At 40.6% G+C, this 17,210-nt stretch overlaps 1 protein-coding gene and 1 long non-coding RNA gene across 2 annotated transcripts in view; one reads left to right on the forward strand and one right to left on the reverse strand.

Annotated features, from left to right (window-relative positions):
* The window catches only part of LOC102201383 (stabilin-1-like), a 96,057-nt gene that overhangs the window by 7,386 nt on the left and 71,461 nt on the right, over positions 1 to 17,210 (forward strand). Inside the window, exons 9-15 of the mRNA XM_005749491.1 lie at positions 6,329 to 6,505; positions 8,428 to 8,517; positions 9,306 to 9,452; positions 11,345 to 11,401; positions 11,476 to 11,635; positions 13,275 to 13,424; positions 16,499 to 16,603. Coding sequence (XP_005749548.1) covers positions 6,329 to 6,505; positions 8,428 to 8,517; positions 9,306 to 9,452; positions 11,345 to 11,401; positions 11,476 to 11,635; positions 13,275 to 13,424; positions 16,499 to 16,603 — 886 coding nt within the window. The remainder of the gene's footprint in view (positions 1 to 6,328; positions 6,506 to 8,427; positions 8,518 to 9,305; positions 9,453 to 11,344; positions 11,402 to 11,475; positions 11,636 to 13,274; positions 13,425 to 16,498; positions 16,604 to 17,210) is intronic.
* Positions 2,592 to 2,889, reverse strand: LOC102196783 (uncharacterized). The gene is made up of 2 exons (XR_312169.1): positions 2,817 to 2,889; positions 2,592 to 2,730 (listed from the first exon to the last, which is right to left on the reverse strand). It is a non-coding gene; the product is annotated as an uncharacterized LOC102196783 (long non-coding RNA).

The raw sequence follows: 17,210 nt of genomic DNA on the forward strand, positions 1-17,210 counted from the left end.
CGTGATGTACAGTGGGGGAAATAATTATATGATCTCCTGCTGAATTTGTATGTTTGCTCACTTACAAAGAAATGAACAGCCTCTCATTTTTTATGACAGTAAAATACATATTTGATCCTATACAACCCAGTCAGAACTCTGGCTGCCACAGATGGGCTGTGTAGTTGGTCACCAGGTTCACACACATCTCAGGAGGGATTTTTGCCCACTCTTCTTCACAGAAACTCCATCCGTTTGGTTGCTGGTTGGCAACTTGAAGCTTCAGCCCCCTTCACAGATTTGCCACTCTTTTGTTGCTTTGGCAGTATATTTTAGGTCATTGTCATGCTGAAAGACTGGTCCATGGTCAATCTTAAGCTTAAGCTTGGTGTTCTTTGGTTGATACTCAGCATTTCTCTTTGTCCAGAGTTGATGGGTGGAGTTGATTCCAAAAAGCTCAATTTTGGTTTAATCTGACATCACTTTATCTCAAGCCTTCTCTGAGTCATTTAGATGTTCAGGAACAAACTTCATACGGGTCTGTACGTGTGCCTTCTTGAGCATAGGAACTCTGCAGGTGCTGAAAGATTTCAATAAATGATGGCGTGGTGTGTTAGCAGTCATGTTTTTGGTGACTGTGGTACCAACTGCCTTCAGATAATTAAAAAACTCCTTGTACCTGATGTCCTTTGACAGCTCCTTGGTCTTCTCCAGTGGTGGACAGGTTGGCTTGGAAGAAATTGATTCTGTGGACAGTCGTGCTTTCTACAATGAAATTTTATTTATAAAGCGCTAAATCAACAGTTTCTTCAAGGTACTTCATATTGTAAGATAAAGACCCTACGAGAAGAATACAGAGAAAACCCCAGCATCGAAAATATTATTAATAAATGATCAGACAAAAGAGGCTTTTCAGGGAATAAATGTTCAGTTTATATGGCATATATCAGAACAAGATCCGGAGTGTGATTAAAGTGGTGGGTGGGCTCATTTACATTTTAAGAGAAGCCGATTGAGTCTAATAATAGATTGAATGCTATGTTGATGCTGTCATTTTGAGCATCTACATGGATGTTTTATTCACCCACAATAATTATTTTATCTGAACTGACCGTTAAATCAGATAAAAACAATAGATAACTACAAATAAAACTGTACTTGAGTTTTCCAGTTAGGTTGTACAAGGCTAAGAATCAGGCTTTCAGATATATTAAAACTCTGTCTTGGTCTGGGTCATAAATATAACTCATTGAGATCAGGACTATTTCTAATTCTTTAATTGACTGATTGATTGTAATCTTTGCAGGCACACAGCCTGTGGTAGTAGGGGCTCAAATGCCTATTTCACTCAGTGACATCCAAATCAATTTATAGCTCTTATGTAACATGTGGGGGGAGTTTTTCTGGGGTTTTTTTTTTGGTGTTTTCGCAACACGAATACAATAATTACAAGTATCCCACATATAATTATGTACCAGCATGTCACAGAAAAAAGCTCTTCAGCTGGGCCTATAAATCATTATTTTCACCATGGTACTAAAACCATTAACAACCCCAAATATATATTTATAAAACAGACTGGGAGAAGTCTGTACAGACCTTAGATTTACAGTAAATTAATCAAGATATAGTAAAACTCCTTCATGGACACACACACTGCTTCACCCTCTCCAGGTACGTGTTTCAATGTTAGCGGCCTTTCCTGCAGACACGAGAAGTTTCCACACCTAATCAGATGGAGAAGCGTCCTTCCACATCCCCCCAGAGTCCCATAAAATCTACAAACCTGCATAACATAATGATAACAAGGTGCTCCCGATCACAATAACTCACGGTTGTTACTGTAGTGCACTGACGGTTATCACCAAATTGGCACATCCATGTCAGTCGCTGCAAGTTATCTCAGTGGTGCTGGCAGCTTTTTTAAATCCATGTATCTTTTTATCTTTTTATACAACAACAAAAAAAAAAACGCCAGCAGATTTATCTTAAAATTTTCTAATTGATGAATGTGTTTGAAATGCATTTTTGGTCATGGCCAATAACTGGGGTTAACATTACTACATGTGGGTCACTGCTTCGCTTTAGCCGTGATGGATTCTCAATACTTTGCGTCATAGCAAGAAAATAGGCAACTTTGAAATTAGCAAATGGAAAAATCAGTTCTTTTTTAGGCTTTTGAAATGAAAATATGCTCCTGGTTTCATAATGTGGCCCTTGAACCCCGGAGGCTGCCATTTGTGACTTCTGCTTTATCTACTGCCAGTTTTGTGCCTCATACAGCTGTTTATGACACATGAATGTTGAATTTAGAAGACATAATGTTGGTTTTGGCTTCTCTTTACTCTTGAAGATGGGAGCTCAGATATATGTGAGACTTTCAGGAACAGGGCTTTACAATAAATGTGTCAGCCAGACGAGAGGCAGCCTTCTGAAACTGCGTATAGGCTGATGTTTTTACACAACGTTAAAATTAACAGCGGGAACTCAAACCACTTAACAATGTTTTGAGTTATCTGTGCTTTGGAACCTGGAAAAGGGATCCAGCAGGGAAAAAATACTCTCACTGTCACAAACAAGGATGCGGTGGACTCAAAAGCAGACTCAATTGGTCGAACTATGTATAATTTATTAGAAGGAACAAAAACGTGAACAGAACTGGGTTTAACAGAAACCATTCGCAGAAACTAAGGGAAATCCGTGGGCGGGGAAACAGGCGTAGAGCACAGGGAGAACTCGAACGGGAACTTTCTGTAAACACAGGAGAAGGGTGTTACTGAGTGACAAACGAGTAAGGGACAGAGGTATGGAGTGCCAGTGGATAGTCTTGGGCTTACTTGGAGACCCTGGTTATTAAGCGGGGGGAAAGGCTGCCATGGGAGCATTCCAGAGAGGATCGAGAGTGGGGAGAGTCCGGTCCAGATTCCAAAGAGGTGGAGAGTATGGACTGAAGGGCAGGCTGAGGAGAAGTTGTGTATGTGGTCCTTGGGTTCCGAGCAGACGGAAAAACAGGATGGAGACGGAACCAGCACTACTGGTGAGTGCGACGGGTGATGAATCTGAAGAATGCAGGAGACAGAAAACACATTAAACCATGATCCAGGTATACAGAGTCTGAGCACAGAGGAGGCCAAGTTTACCACAGATGGTAGCAGGACGAACTGGCGAGGAGTGGCAGGCAGTGCTGGCTTAAAAACCCTCTAGGTGGAGCCCCGGAGATTGAAAACAGGTGATGAGCTGGCCAACTCCACCCCAAAGGACGGATGACAGGAACCTGGACCATGCCCGACCAGACACTCCCACAGCATATGACACTCACATTCACTTTGGAAAAGTGACTGATGTTTCACACCAGAGACTGAAATCGTTAACAGGATAGGATGCCCCTAAAAAATAAAATAACTGTCGTTAAAGAGAGTATTATACTTTACACCGTGTATGTAGACCTGAATGCACTGCATTAAGTTCTGTCAGCTAATGGTGAGATATGAGATGAGTTCAATTTAAAAAGTAAATAACAAAAGGTTAATAACAAAGTAATTTTTACCCTTCAGGTTTAAAAGACTGATGGGTCAGGGTACCACGCTGCCTGGCAAGTTTATGAATACGATAACTCAAAAACAAGGGGACGTAGGAGTTTGAAATCTAGGGGTAGCACTGGCAGTATTCCAGTTTATTTTTCTTTTTATAATAAATATTTCATGAATACCAAATCAAAAGTCTAGTTAAGTTATATCATATTAACATTAAAGTTTAAAAAATGTGCAGCTATTAAAATTTACATTCTTCTAAATATATTTTTCAGTAAACATTTTAAACAACCACCTACAGTACCTTCAGGGACCACCAGGGGGCCACACTATGGGAAAAATTATATTTATCATGAAAGTACAAAATGGCTTCCTTCTGACCTTGACTGCTGTGTTTTTCACAGTAGGAATTGTATATGTCACAAAAGCTTGCATATAGTTAGTATATAGAAAGTATTTATGTTAACAAGACTGAAATAGGGAAATAGCCACATGCAGAAGTTCAGTTCAGAGACTGCATAGATACCAGTGCTTTTGTTCTTGCTGCAGCAAAGTAAAAAAAAAGGGGGAAGGCATTTTATGTTTATCCTGTGTTTAAGTGTCACAGTGTGAGCTGGGCAGGAGCTCTGCAGTAGGCTCCTGCCCAGTTTAACCCCAGGCTATAAGGAGACAAAAACTAAACAGAATGACTTCACACTCAAAAACAGATCCTGTGCAGATTTTTTTTGTTGATAGTGGAGTATTTTATGACAAAGAGTCTTAAATATTTTTCTTACATCATACTGAATTGTATTCAGATGCTTAACACCTGGATTAACAATCTGATTCTGTAGTTTTTAGCTCATCTAGCCAAAGGACTGAGCTTATGGCATGAAAAGGCATCCATGTGTCCATTTATCCACCACAGTAACACTGTAATCTTTACCTCACAGTGTAAAGAGCCTCGAGGCAGCTGTTGTTATGACTGATGCTATATAAATAAGCCTGAACTGAACTGAACTGTAGACGACCTTCTGCGACGAGATTATTTGTCAGAATTTTGTGAAACTTCCACACAGAGATTACCTTATCTCATATGTACTTTTTGCACAATGCTCAGTCTTTTGCACAACCTACTGTCATTGTTGCACTTTTCTGTGGCATTGTTGTGTCTGCACTGTCTTGAGTCTGTATCATTCTGTTCTGTTCTGTCTGGTGTTGCACTGTCTCCAAGACCATAGCACCATGGTCTTGGAGGAACGTTGTCTCGTTTCACTGTATACTGTACCACTGCACATGGCTGGAATAACAATAAAGCCACTTGACTTGAAATTACATGATAGATTGAAACATCACTTTGCCATAAATGTTCTACGATCTTAATGCTTGTGAAAGTGGAGGGAGTGTTCTTCCTATTGATCGACTCCAAGATTAGAACCTCGAAATCGTCCTGTCACTGTTAATATTGTCAGCAATGTGCTTAATGCTATGACCTGCTGATGCAATCACATATGTTCATGTTTTTGTGGTCATGGTTAGTTTCTTGACGTTCTTCTTCCTTTGGCTTTGCGATAACCACAGTGATTTGCCGACATCTCATCCTATCCCTACAATCTTCCTCCATCACACCAACCCTCTGTATGTCCTCCTTCACTCCATGAACCTTCTTTGTGGTCTTCTTGTCTTCCTGCTTGGCAGCTCCTCTTGAACATCTTTGTCCTTGAGATGAGACTCTTTTGTCATAACAGGAAAATACATGGGTAGAGGTACCTTTAGACTCTATCGGAAAAAGGTTGATTCTGTTTATCTGGACGTAGCGTTTTCAGTGGGAGAAACATTTTGTCACTCAACCAAGTGAGATTTACAGTGTCAGCTTACTGCAGGTTTCCTCCACCTTATAAACAGCACATTTCTATAATGACTGACACTAGCACCACTGATGAACAATGGGCTGTGAGGTCAGTTTCATTGTCGTTAATATGCAAATTGTCATGAATATTGATTAGCGGCCACTGCTCAATAACCATGAGTACCATTTTACAGAGAGTTGGAGAATGGTTGCAATCACAGCGTTGTAAGATGGTGAAAGATGTACCCTTAGGCCCTGTCCTCGATTCAGAGATGATCTTTCCCCTTTAAATGGCCTCCTTGACTCCCCGCTCAAACCAGCATTCCTCCCTGTCGAGGATACAAACACCCTCATCATTGTTAGCCAGTGGTGCTATAATTCAATGGGCCAAAAAAGACCTAAAAGTGTCTTTTTTGGCCCATTGAAATTTGAGGCAATGTATGAACATGAATATTTCAAAACTTATTAAAGATAAAGGCTGCTGTTTTTATCATCATCATCATCAAGAATGAGGAGCTAAAATTTTATCAAGAACAATGATAGACCATTGAAAATTTCAGGCTTTTATCGTTAATAGTTGTTGAGATATTCTTGTTCAAACACTGTTTCCAAGTGTGTGGAAAAAGGCCTGAAGGTGGGTCGACGAATCATTTTTTAAAAAGCATTTCATATTTCACAGCTATTTTTGTAAATATTCATATTTTGTACCATAACATTTTTATTGAAATCAAAGACTGTCAAACAGAAAACTTTGTTGATTAGAGACAGAATTACTCATGATAGGCCTCCGCTGTGCAGCCCAGTATCACTGTACAACAGATTACACAGCAGATATGGCTTTCATAAAGGAAACGGTTAAGTTAAGTTCCATTTGTTCTAACATTTATCATAACATTTGTATATAGTAAAATTAATTTCAAGTGTTTCTAAAATGTCAAAAAAAAATCAATGTGCAAGACTCACTGTTAAGTGCTTTTATCACTTTTTGCAGATTGCAGGCCTCCTCCCTACACTCAATATGGCTGTCCACCAACCATTCACCGTGTTTTGGCCCACAAACAAGGCCATGGAGTCCTTGCCACCTGAAAGGCAGCTCTGGCTCATCCACCCTTTACACCGGGACCGGCTGGCTGCCACCTTAAAGGCTCACATCATTCGCAACTCAAAGGTAGGAGGAGAATGACTGGATGAATAACGAAGTGTTCTTTTGGATAGAGCCGATTACGAATGGCAAAAAGAGATGTGTAGGGTTATAATCCAATTCAATATTATTTATACAATGCCAAATCACAACTGCCGCCTCAAGGCGCTTTTATATTGTAAGGTAGACCTAGAGCTGGGCAATATAAGATTTTTTCATATCACGATATGTTTTTTTCATTTCTGGCGATAACGATATCCATCACGATATAAGCCAAATAACTATATTTGTAAGATTTAAATGTGCCGTTGCTCACAAGTAAAATGTGAAATAATCAGCAGCTTGTTTTGATTTAAATATTTATTTCCCATAATAAGTTCAACAGGGTAGATGTACTTAAGGAACATGAGACTTTTTCAGATAAATAAAGGCAAATATTGCAAACTACACAAAAGGCAGCCGCTAAAGCGTCTAAGTTTCAAAATAGAACAAACGAAACAAACTAAACTGTCAATTCCACTTAGAAACAAAATATTAATTCTAAAAATAAATCTTAGTTTGTTTTACAGAAGAACAGACAAAACTGACTAACTTTTGTCAATATCAAATAAACTGAGAACTAAAAGGAAATTCTCAATCTCTCCTTGTTGTATAGCTTAGCTTTTCAAACAGTTTTAACAGTTACTTTAGTCTGACAAAAGCCGAATGACGAATTAGCGCTTCCAGTCAGAGATTGAGCATGCAAAGCTTCATTGTATTTCCAGACTTGCTTTCGGCACAATTTATAGTGCGCGCTGCTCTGTTTTTTGTCAGACTTGAAATAGCCGAAATACCTTCACACTACAGAACTTCTATGGCTCTTCCGTTCGACAATCTCTCCGGCATTGGAACCATCATCTGTTTTCTCTTCGGTAACCTTCGGTCACGCTCGGTTGATTTTTCTCTAGTCGGCACACTCATTTCCTCCATTACCCGGGCGGCATGGCGGCTGGCTGCTTCCCAAAACAAATACACATGTGCGGCTTGGCACTTGTGCTGTACGTAACAAGTCACGTGACGTGACGCTGCGGATGTGATTGGTTTGGCTCTGCGCTACTTAATTTGGATCGGCTGTTCTTTTTTTTTTTTTAAAGAGGACAAGAGAGACGAGGCCTATCGCAATAGTTTAACTTTTCTATCGAGGAAAAGTTATTTTGCAATACATATTGTTATCGTTCTATCGCCCAGCTCTAGGTAGACCCCTACAATAATACAACATAGAAAACCCCAAAAACCATACGACCCCCTTTGTAAGCACTTTGGCGATAGTGGGAAGGAAAACTCCCATTTAACTGGAAGAAACGTCCTCTAGAACCAGGCTCAGGGAGAGGCAGCTCATCTCTGTGCTTGTCCTGCTAGCGTTCAATACTGTTGACCATAATATTCTATTAGAAAGATTAGAGCACGCTGTAGGTATTACAGTTACTGCGCTGCAGTAGTTTGAATTTTATCTGTCTAATAGACTCCAGTTTGTTCATGTAAATGGAGATTCTTCTTCAAAAGCTGAGGGTTCAGTGCTAGGACCAATTATGTTTACATTATACATGCTTCCCTTAGGCAGTATCATTAGAAGGCATAGCATACATTTTCACTGCTGTGCAGATGACACACAACTTTATCTATCCATGAAGCCAGATAACACACACCATTTAGTTAAACTGCAGAAATGTCTTAAAGACATAAAGAAAATCTCTGTAGATGTGGATGTGAACATGAGCCCTGAATTGGCTAAGCCAAGAAAACGAATGAATTGCATTAATAAAGTAATAACATTCTCTTGATCTGCTTTTAGGGTTTGTATCAAAAGATGTTTAAGCACATATTTAATCAGAATCATTGACAATATTAAAGTGTTTCTAAACCTTTTCCTTTGAAGCATTATGCCTGTGTGTGTGTGTGTGTGTGTGTAGGTGACAAATGTTGGACTGCCGACTAAATTTTCATCCTTCCGCACGATGCATGGATCCACCATCAAGTTCAGCTGTGACCGGAGCCTGGTGGTGAGGAAACACACACACATAAACCAAATGAGTGGCCATTACTTCTTCCACACCTGGCAGTTAATTGTTGCTATATTAACTAGTGTTGCTACATGGTGAAAGCACTGTTCCCACAGGTTGGCTGATCAAACCTAGGACCTCTCCTGGGATTTGTTTCCTATAACTGACTAAAAATGTGCCTGGGTGGTGTGGCTCAGCATCTAGACATTGTTGGCTACAGGGGGAGCACCTTCTCTGCAACACTCAGTCTTTACGACCTCATGGCATGCAAGCGGGTCTGCTGAGGTTATCCACCTGAGGTGCTCCATGTGCCCCTGCTTGGGTCTTACCCATGACGGTGTGTGTGCTCTTGGTGTGGAAGAACTTGACTGGCCTCCACAGAGTCCTGACCTTAGCTTGACAGAACACCTTTGGGATGAATTAAACTGGAAACTGCGAGCTAGGATTTCTTGTCCAACATCAGTGTCTGACCTCACTAATCCACTTCTGGAAGAATGGTCAAAAATTCCTATAAACACATGCTCTTAAACCTTGCGGAAAGCGTTCCCAGAAGAGTTGAAGCTGTTATAGCTGCACAGGGTGGGCTGAGATCATATTAAACCCGAGTGAATACTTTTGGTTATATAGTGTATTGTGAATATTCACAAAACTCCTGTTGTTTGTTTTTACACCACCAACAAAATGATCATAACATCACTCTGTTGTCTCTACTGAATGGTTTCCATTTTAGTCTACTCTGTTATTGCTTAGTAGTTGTATTTTTTAAAAACGTGTGTGTCTGTCTTTAGGGTTCAGTAGTAATAAATGAAAATGAGGCCAAGGTAGTGGACCGCTACCTGAACTTCCAGAATGGCGTGGCCTATGGCATCGACCAGCTGCTGGAACCTGCTGGCCTCGGGGCATTCTGTGACACCATCGAGAACAAAACCACTTACGTGAGTAACACTAACAATGCTACCGCTTCAACACCAGTACCGCCACTGGGGGAGTCATTTTACTGTGTGCTCCAACAGCACTAGTAAATGCAGTGATGTAATTTACTAAAGAAATTATGTTGTTTATTTTCATCTGATTTTCAAAATTATAATCAAAAGGTTCTCAAAATAAAAAAAGAAATCTGTTTATTGGGTTCGTTAGTTTTGATTTAGACTGATTAGACAAGGCTAGGTAAAGTGTTTGTTACTGCAGGTAAAAAATTAAGCTAAACATAACAAATGGAAATGCTTATGTAAATGGTGAAACTTAACCTAAATTTAGAATGAATACAATAAATTAAGTATTATTTATATAGTATAGCTCCAAGTTCTGGTTCAGAGTAAGTAAGCAGGTAAGCAAGTCTCAGTTTCAGCTGTGGAGAGAAGACTTTGAACCACGGGTTTGACAGGTTGCAGCAAGAAAGCCATTGCTAAGACATCAGAATAAGACAAAGAGGCTTGCCTGGGCCATGAAACACTGCCATCGGACCACTGAAGGCTGAAAAAAAAAAGTTTTATGGACTGATGAATCATATTTTGAAATCTTCAGTTCATCACACAGGATCTTTGTATGCTGTCAGGTAGGCGAAAGGATGGTTCCACATCGTGTGGCATCAACTGTCAAACATCGACAAGGAAGTGTGGTTGTCTGGGGCTGTTTTTGCTGGATTCAGGGTCCATGATTTCTTTTTAAACTCAAATTGCTTATTTTACTATGCTTTCATTTCAGTGTGCAATGTGAAATTAAACTGCATAATCTTTAATAAAAAAATGGAATAAAAAATAGTTCTAAAATTTTTGACCAGTAGTGTATGCACAGAAAAGGAACAGAGACATATAGCAGATTAGTTAAAAGTTGAAATTATCCTTTAATTAAAACAGATTATCTTTGATCATAGGATTTATTTTAAAATTTAGGAAGCTAAATTGTTTATTAGCTTCTTCTTGTGTAGAGTAGGAATAGATCATACAATTGCCTCTGACCTTTAGCAACCAAGCTAACAACTAAGCTAAGCTTTGTTTCACTAAATTGTTGGGATTGAATAATGTGTAATTCCCAGGATGAGCGCCAGGTGAATAAACACCTGTCATGCGAAGGCTGTGTGCAGGCAGGAGTGGTGGTAAGGGGGACCCAAAGTACAGACTCCGGAGACAAACGTGAACTCAAAAAAAAAACCCAGCTGTAATGCTGAACGCAAAGTAACAAACTTCCAAATTACAAAGAATGTATGCATGCAGGCAGGCAGGCAGGCAGGCAGGCAGGCAGGCAGGCAGGCCACAAAGCATGAATGAGGGTAGATCGCAACACGGACAGATGAAAAGACAGGGCTTATATACACAGAGGGAGCAATCAGGGAATGAGAGACAGGAGGGAAACACAGCTGGAGAAATCAGGGCTGATGAGACAAAGGAAGCAAAACCAGACGCATTAACATGAGACACGGATTTTTAAAGTAAAACAGGAAACACAGACTGAACTTACAGACGCACAAGCAGGCACTGCAACAGAGGGAACAGAGACGTGGGACCAGGGCAGACACAGACACTGACTGGACACAGAATAGAGGGAGTAAGGAAACCAAAACTTCAGAACTAAATAATCACACACCAAGAAGAACTGGGGAAAAATAGAAATGCAAAACAGAAACCAAAACTTTCACAATAAACTAAGATGACAGCACAAATAAAAGGTACAAAACTAAAACCACTGGGTCAGCGACCCAGATATCCTAACAACACCAGAAAACTACAAAGGCTCTCACATTAGCATGTGCCCTGGTGGATTAAGTAGGGCTTTAACCCTGTTATCTCATGACAAATAATCATTATCTCACTTGTCTTAAATATTTCAGGGGCGCTGTGGAAGCTGCATCTTCACCCCGTCCTGTCCCTTCAAACACTATGACACGGTAAGGTCTGCTAAAGCATGTGAGCATTAGCTGCAAAGACTGTGGAGATAAATATCATTTCTGTATTCTTCCAGGAAAAGACGGAGCGCTGTTTGAACTTGCGCTCCAGGTATCGCTACTCATACTTGTATGATGACCTGGATCGTTTCAGCAGATATGGCTGTAGGAGAGTTTGTAGCTTTCCAGGCTGGGTACAGAAGTGCTGCAAAAACCACTTCGGGCGAGACTGTCAAGGTAAGAGGGGAAGGGAGGGAGGCACTTATGTGAGGAATTGTGCTTTTGTTTGTACAGAGATGTTCTTGGTTTTTGCAGCTTGTTTAAAGACTGAGTTACAAATTCTGAAAGTCACAGGCTTTAGTTTGGAAGTTGTTGAGTTTGTGTAGTTTTTATTGAAAGCATGTTTTCTCAAAGATATTAGTCACGCTTCTGGTTGACTAGATATTACTGATGCTTACTTAGTTTAATGTCCAAGTGAGAAAAATGTGGACTTACGGTCTTTCTAAACTGCTGTGAAAAAGTATTTGTCCCCTTCCTGATTTCACACTGCCATGTTTCAGATCAGGAATCAGATTTTAATATTAGACAAAGATAATAATAAGATACCAATACACGAGCAGAGATAAGAGATGGACACATGACAACTCACATCTACTGGACATGACACAAGACCACATCCATCCTTGGATGAACAATGCCTGATACAGATACGTGTTTAACACAACCAACCATATATGGGAAACACACTGTAACATGTGCACCAATTCTGATCTCTGATCACACTTTCAGAATGGCTTGTGTAAAGTGCACATAAACATCAACATCCTCATCCAGGAAGAAGCGCTCAGTCAAGAGACTGTTGATCGGCGTTGGAGTTTCCCTGGTTTTATTTTGCTTTTTCTTTATTTGTGTTATCCCTTGTTTAAAAGCTGTAATTTCACAGATGATAGCGACATCACTCACAGCATATGCAGATGTACCACAAACCGATGAGGATCATGAAGACTTCTTTTCCTATTTGTTAGATGAAGATGAAGTGCTACTAATGATGTAGTAACTGAAAATGTGAAAGACAAGTAGTTACTTACTGATAACATGTACATTTCATTTCGTGATAAAAAGGAGGGAATGTCAGAAGAAAATTGTACCTAGTGTGATCAGCTACATGAAATGTGCTCAATTTATGGATCACTAAGCAATCCACATGTCTACGTGACTGTTGACATAAACTCTTGTGTGATAAACTTATTTAGCAACTAACAGCTTCCTCTATGTTAAGAACATACAGACTTAGAAAAGGGGAACCTCAGCTCTGGGTTCTTAGAATAACTTTGTTATCTTTGTACACACATGTGACAAGCTTGCATAAATAAAGAACGCAGACAGTGACAGAGCGCGAGTCCGTGAGTGCCTCCTGCGAGGACGAGCGCTCTGTGACTGCCTTCGCGAGTAAAGACGACTGCAGTGTTTGCGTTTTCTAACTCAGGTGTCTTAGCTGAAGAACTGTGGGGCGATTCTTAGAAATCCCCTGTCACCAGATTATATTTAACTTGTGTTATCTACACGTGACAAATATGTAAAAAGCTAGGAAATCAAGGAGGGGGTAAATACTTTTTCACAGCACTGCAAGCCGTCTTGGTAATGCCTATGGGCAGTTGTTTTGAAGCCCCTGGAGTAAAACCTTTTTTCAGAGGTCACAGGGACATGAAAGCTGGGTAAGGCTGGGTGTGCCACCATGTTTACCTTTGCAGAATTCTCCCACAGACTTCCGTCTCTGTCAGGTCCCACTGAGCAAAGTTAATAAAGACTGGAAGAGAGTTTCTTTTTTTCTTTGTTTCCATGCTATGTTTTGACCCTTTTCTTCTGTCTGTTGCAGTTTGTTCAGGTGGTTTGGAGGCCCCTTGTGGCAAACATGGCGACTGCAACGACGGTAATCTCGGTACTGGAACATGTAGATGCCACACCGGATTCAGAGGGGAATCCTGCGAACTGTGTGTCGCTGGGTTCTATGGCCCTAACTGCACAGGTAACATGCTTTTTAGTTTTTATCATTGCTCAATGGAAAAACAAAGAGAGTGCACCTTTTGTAGATAAGGTCTGCTCTCCAACAGCTCTCCAGAAGTGGCTGTTGGAGAGACCAAACAGCCACTTCATAAATGCATGGCACAACATAGAAGAACCCCTCAATGGGACAAGACTCAGCGGTTCATCTGCATCTAAAGGACAAAGGTCACTCTTTCGAGGATGCCAATGTTCACAGGTGGTTTGAAAGAGGAGTGAAAGAAGCCATCGATGTCACCATCTTTGAACAGAGGCGGTGGCTTACGACACCAACTGTCTGCCATCTATTATCCAATTTTTAAATCCCCTCCCAGACGCCTTAACGCCCACTCACATCCTGGGCCATCTGACCTCAGGAAATCACATGATAGGGTGGGTCTAGGTTTCACAGTGGGTTCATCCGAAACCTTGGCTGACTGTGACCCACACCCGTTTTCACACCTTGGCTCGTGTGATTAGGTAGAGGATCAATAGGGGGTCCATGACCCTTTGGGGGAACACTCCCATAGGGTATAAAATCTGGGATTCTCCACCAGTTGCTCTTAGAACCCAAGAAGCTTCTCGAATGAGAGGTGAAACATCTTCAAGAAACCTAGAAAAGTCCAGACGCTTTTCTTTGCAAGCCCCTCAGACTACGATGACCTGGATGACTGAGAACCCTCACAGACTTTTGATGAGGGAGGTTTTCCTTTAATTTCTTGCTTCCAATGCTGTGTAGTGCTCACTGATGAACAAGAATATCTGGTAATGAGCCAAAGTTAGCGCGATAGGCTGATTTTCATATAAATGCTCAGTTCTTACAACGCTTTCTAGAAATAAGACGAGTAGATAATCAAAAACAATCACAAGCAACATCCATAAGTGAAGACTGACTCTGGAATGGAGGAATTCTCACTTCACAGCTTCCTCCTCCATCCTCACACCTTTTCCTCACAACTCTCCCACTTGACTGGGATGAGCTGAGGAAGGGAGGAGACATGTGAGTGTAATGAAAAGCAGCACTTGAGGCAGCAGCTCTCTACCACCTGCAGGGGGCAGTGCATAGAAATGCAAAATCTCAATCATAAATTTGGTGCACGATTTTGGTATTAAAAAAAAACAAAATATAAAAATAAGAGGAGGGTGCGTTTCAGCCCTTTGATGTATTCACCATGGCTGCGTTGTGACGATACGCTGTGGCGAAAGAAAGTAGCAAATCTGGCATCAGCAGACAATCTCACCCCCATCAGCTCTCCAGCAGTCTGTCACCATGGCAACACTCCACACTCACCATCACACAGCTGGGTGTGTTTCCAGCTCAGGACAAACCTGCCAGCTGTCTTTGCTTAGAGCCAAACCACCAGAGCAGATTTTTTGTTTTTCTTTAAATGTGGATACGAATGCTCATCTTTGCCTGTTTGAGTTTAACAGTCTTTATTAAATCCAACTCAGTGTTTCTCCACAGAGGAACACAGGTGTGTCCTCGCTTTGGAGGAGACGGCAGAGGTGTCAGTTAGAGCTGGAGTCGATTTGAAACTCTTCGTCACAGCAGGAACAAAACACGTCGCCATGGTTGCTCAATTCATCCAGAGCAGATTGAGGTCTGCAAAGAGCACTCTGCAGCTTTAGTTAAAGTGAAGCTGTTGCATAACAGCTCTTATAAAAAACAATGAAACTTTTGATGAAAAAAACAGCATTTATTTAATATTTAATTAACCTATGATTATTAATTCATGTGTGTTACAGCAATTAAAATATTAGTATTATTAACAATAATAATAATAATACTAATAATTATATCTGACAGATGTCTCTCAGCCTGAAAGATGATATATTGTATTAAAGATGGTGACAACATGAAGCTTTCCTGTCTCTGTTCTTGTGGCAGCAGAGCTGAATCAGTCTTTTGGGGAAGATGCTCCGCTGCCTCCTAGTAAGCAGTGCAGAGGGTGGCCAGGATTATCCATTATGGATAACAGCTGGTGCAGTGACCTTCTCTTACCAGCTCTGATGTTTCTCACAGCTGACTGATAGAAAATGTCCATTATGTTTCTGCACATGTTGAAGAGCCTGCTCACCCCTTCTTGTATACATCCTTCCAGTTTAGTCTGTTTTTCATGTGGATGCTCGGCTACTTGTACTCCTCCACCACATCGGCATCCTGTCCCAGGATAGACATGGGCCATGTAGCCATCCTTGATGGTAAATGGCCTGTATTTGTATAGCGCTTTACTTAGTCCCTATGGACCCCAAAGTGCTTTACACTACATTCAGTCATCCACCCATTTACACACGGGTGATGGCAAGCTACACTGTAACCACCAAATCTGACAGAGCTATGCCATTCTAACATACTGAAGACTGACTGTCAGGTAGTCAGTAATCCATGAGATGGTGGAAGTGTTCACTGATATTTTCAGGAGCTTCTCGCTCAGAAGCAGCAGCTGAATCATTTCAAATTTACTTGATAAATCATAGAAAGTATCCTCACTGTGCAGCTGTTACTCTCCAGATTGGGAGTAGGTTCTCTGCAGCATGGAGATGATTGAATCATCCACTCCCAGATTTGGTTGGTGTACAAACTGCAGAGGATCAATAGATGTTTCCACCTGTGGTCTCAGGTGAGCCAAAACTGGTGTTTCCAGTACCTTCTTCACATGCGACGTGAGAACAGCTGGTCGATAATTGTTAAGCTCTGATGGTGTCAGCTTCTCTGGTAGAGAGGATGTTATCTATAATGCTGATTTGTTCTCCTCTGTCAGACTCGGGCTGCAAATGTGACTCAGGTTCACAGACAGCTCACCACCATAGATCCTTGGAGCATAAATAAAATCAAAAGCATAATATTAAAATAAGAAATATGACAAAAAATTAGATTTATGCTGTGTGATTTATGAAGTGGACCTTATCTGCTTTTCATTTTTTATATTTTAAAAATAATGTTGCTCATATAAAACATAATCCAGATGTGAGCCCAAAGCTCAGGCTTCAGGCTGCTCTAAATGCTCATTTCACAGTTTTTTTCTACTCTTCAAGTCAAGTCTTGTTTGTCTCTCTCAGCCTGTTCCTGCAGGAACCAGGGAAGGTGCAATGATGGCATTGGAGGATCTGGACAGTGTATCTGCAAGCCGGGCTGGGAGGGCAATCGCTGCCAGAACAAAATAGGTGAGATTTCTTCTTGAATGCACAAAGATATGAGACCCTGATCGGGTTTTAATGGTCAACAAAGCTCATGAAAAGAGCCACTGGTTGGTACTGAGGTTGTAAAAATTCTAAAACATCTACAAATGTATGATTTTTGTTTATTATTTCTTAAATAAAGCTCACAATTTTTTTAAACAGATGGATACCTTGGTAACCATTAAGGCATGGTTAAATTATCCCTAAACCAAGCCCGTGGTCATTTTAAACCTTAACCAAGTTATTATAAAACAATGAATCTGAGGTGCTTTCTTTTATTTTGTCATGTATACTGTTACAGTGGTGAATATTTACTTTAAATATTTACTTTAAATTCAAAAAAGTAACTCAGTTTGGAAAACAACAAAGTTTTTTGCAGCTTTTCTTTTAAATGCAGCCAAGGCATTTTTAACCTTTGTGTGGTGTTCGTATTTTTGTTACTCAGCCAGTGTTCATGGGTCTGGTGGACCCGCTAGAGTTTTGGCTTTCCAAATTAACACTATCAAACAATTTTATGTTAAATTACTCAACAGATGTTTACTTCATCCCAATTACAAGACATATGAACAGCAAACATGGTTAATTTTTTCCC

The sequence above is a fragment of the Pundamilia nyererei genome, unplaced genomic scaffold, assembly GCF_000239375.1.
Source record: "Pundamilia nyererei isolate P.nyererei 1_Seehausen unplaced genomic scaffold, PunNye1.0 scaffold00246, whole genome shotgun sequence".
In the NCBI taxonomy this organism is placed as follows: Eukaryota; Metazoa; Chordata; class Actinopteri; order Cichliformes; family Cichlidae; genus Pundamilia; species Pundamilia nyererei.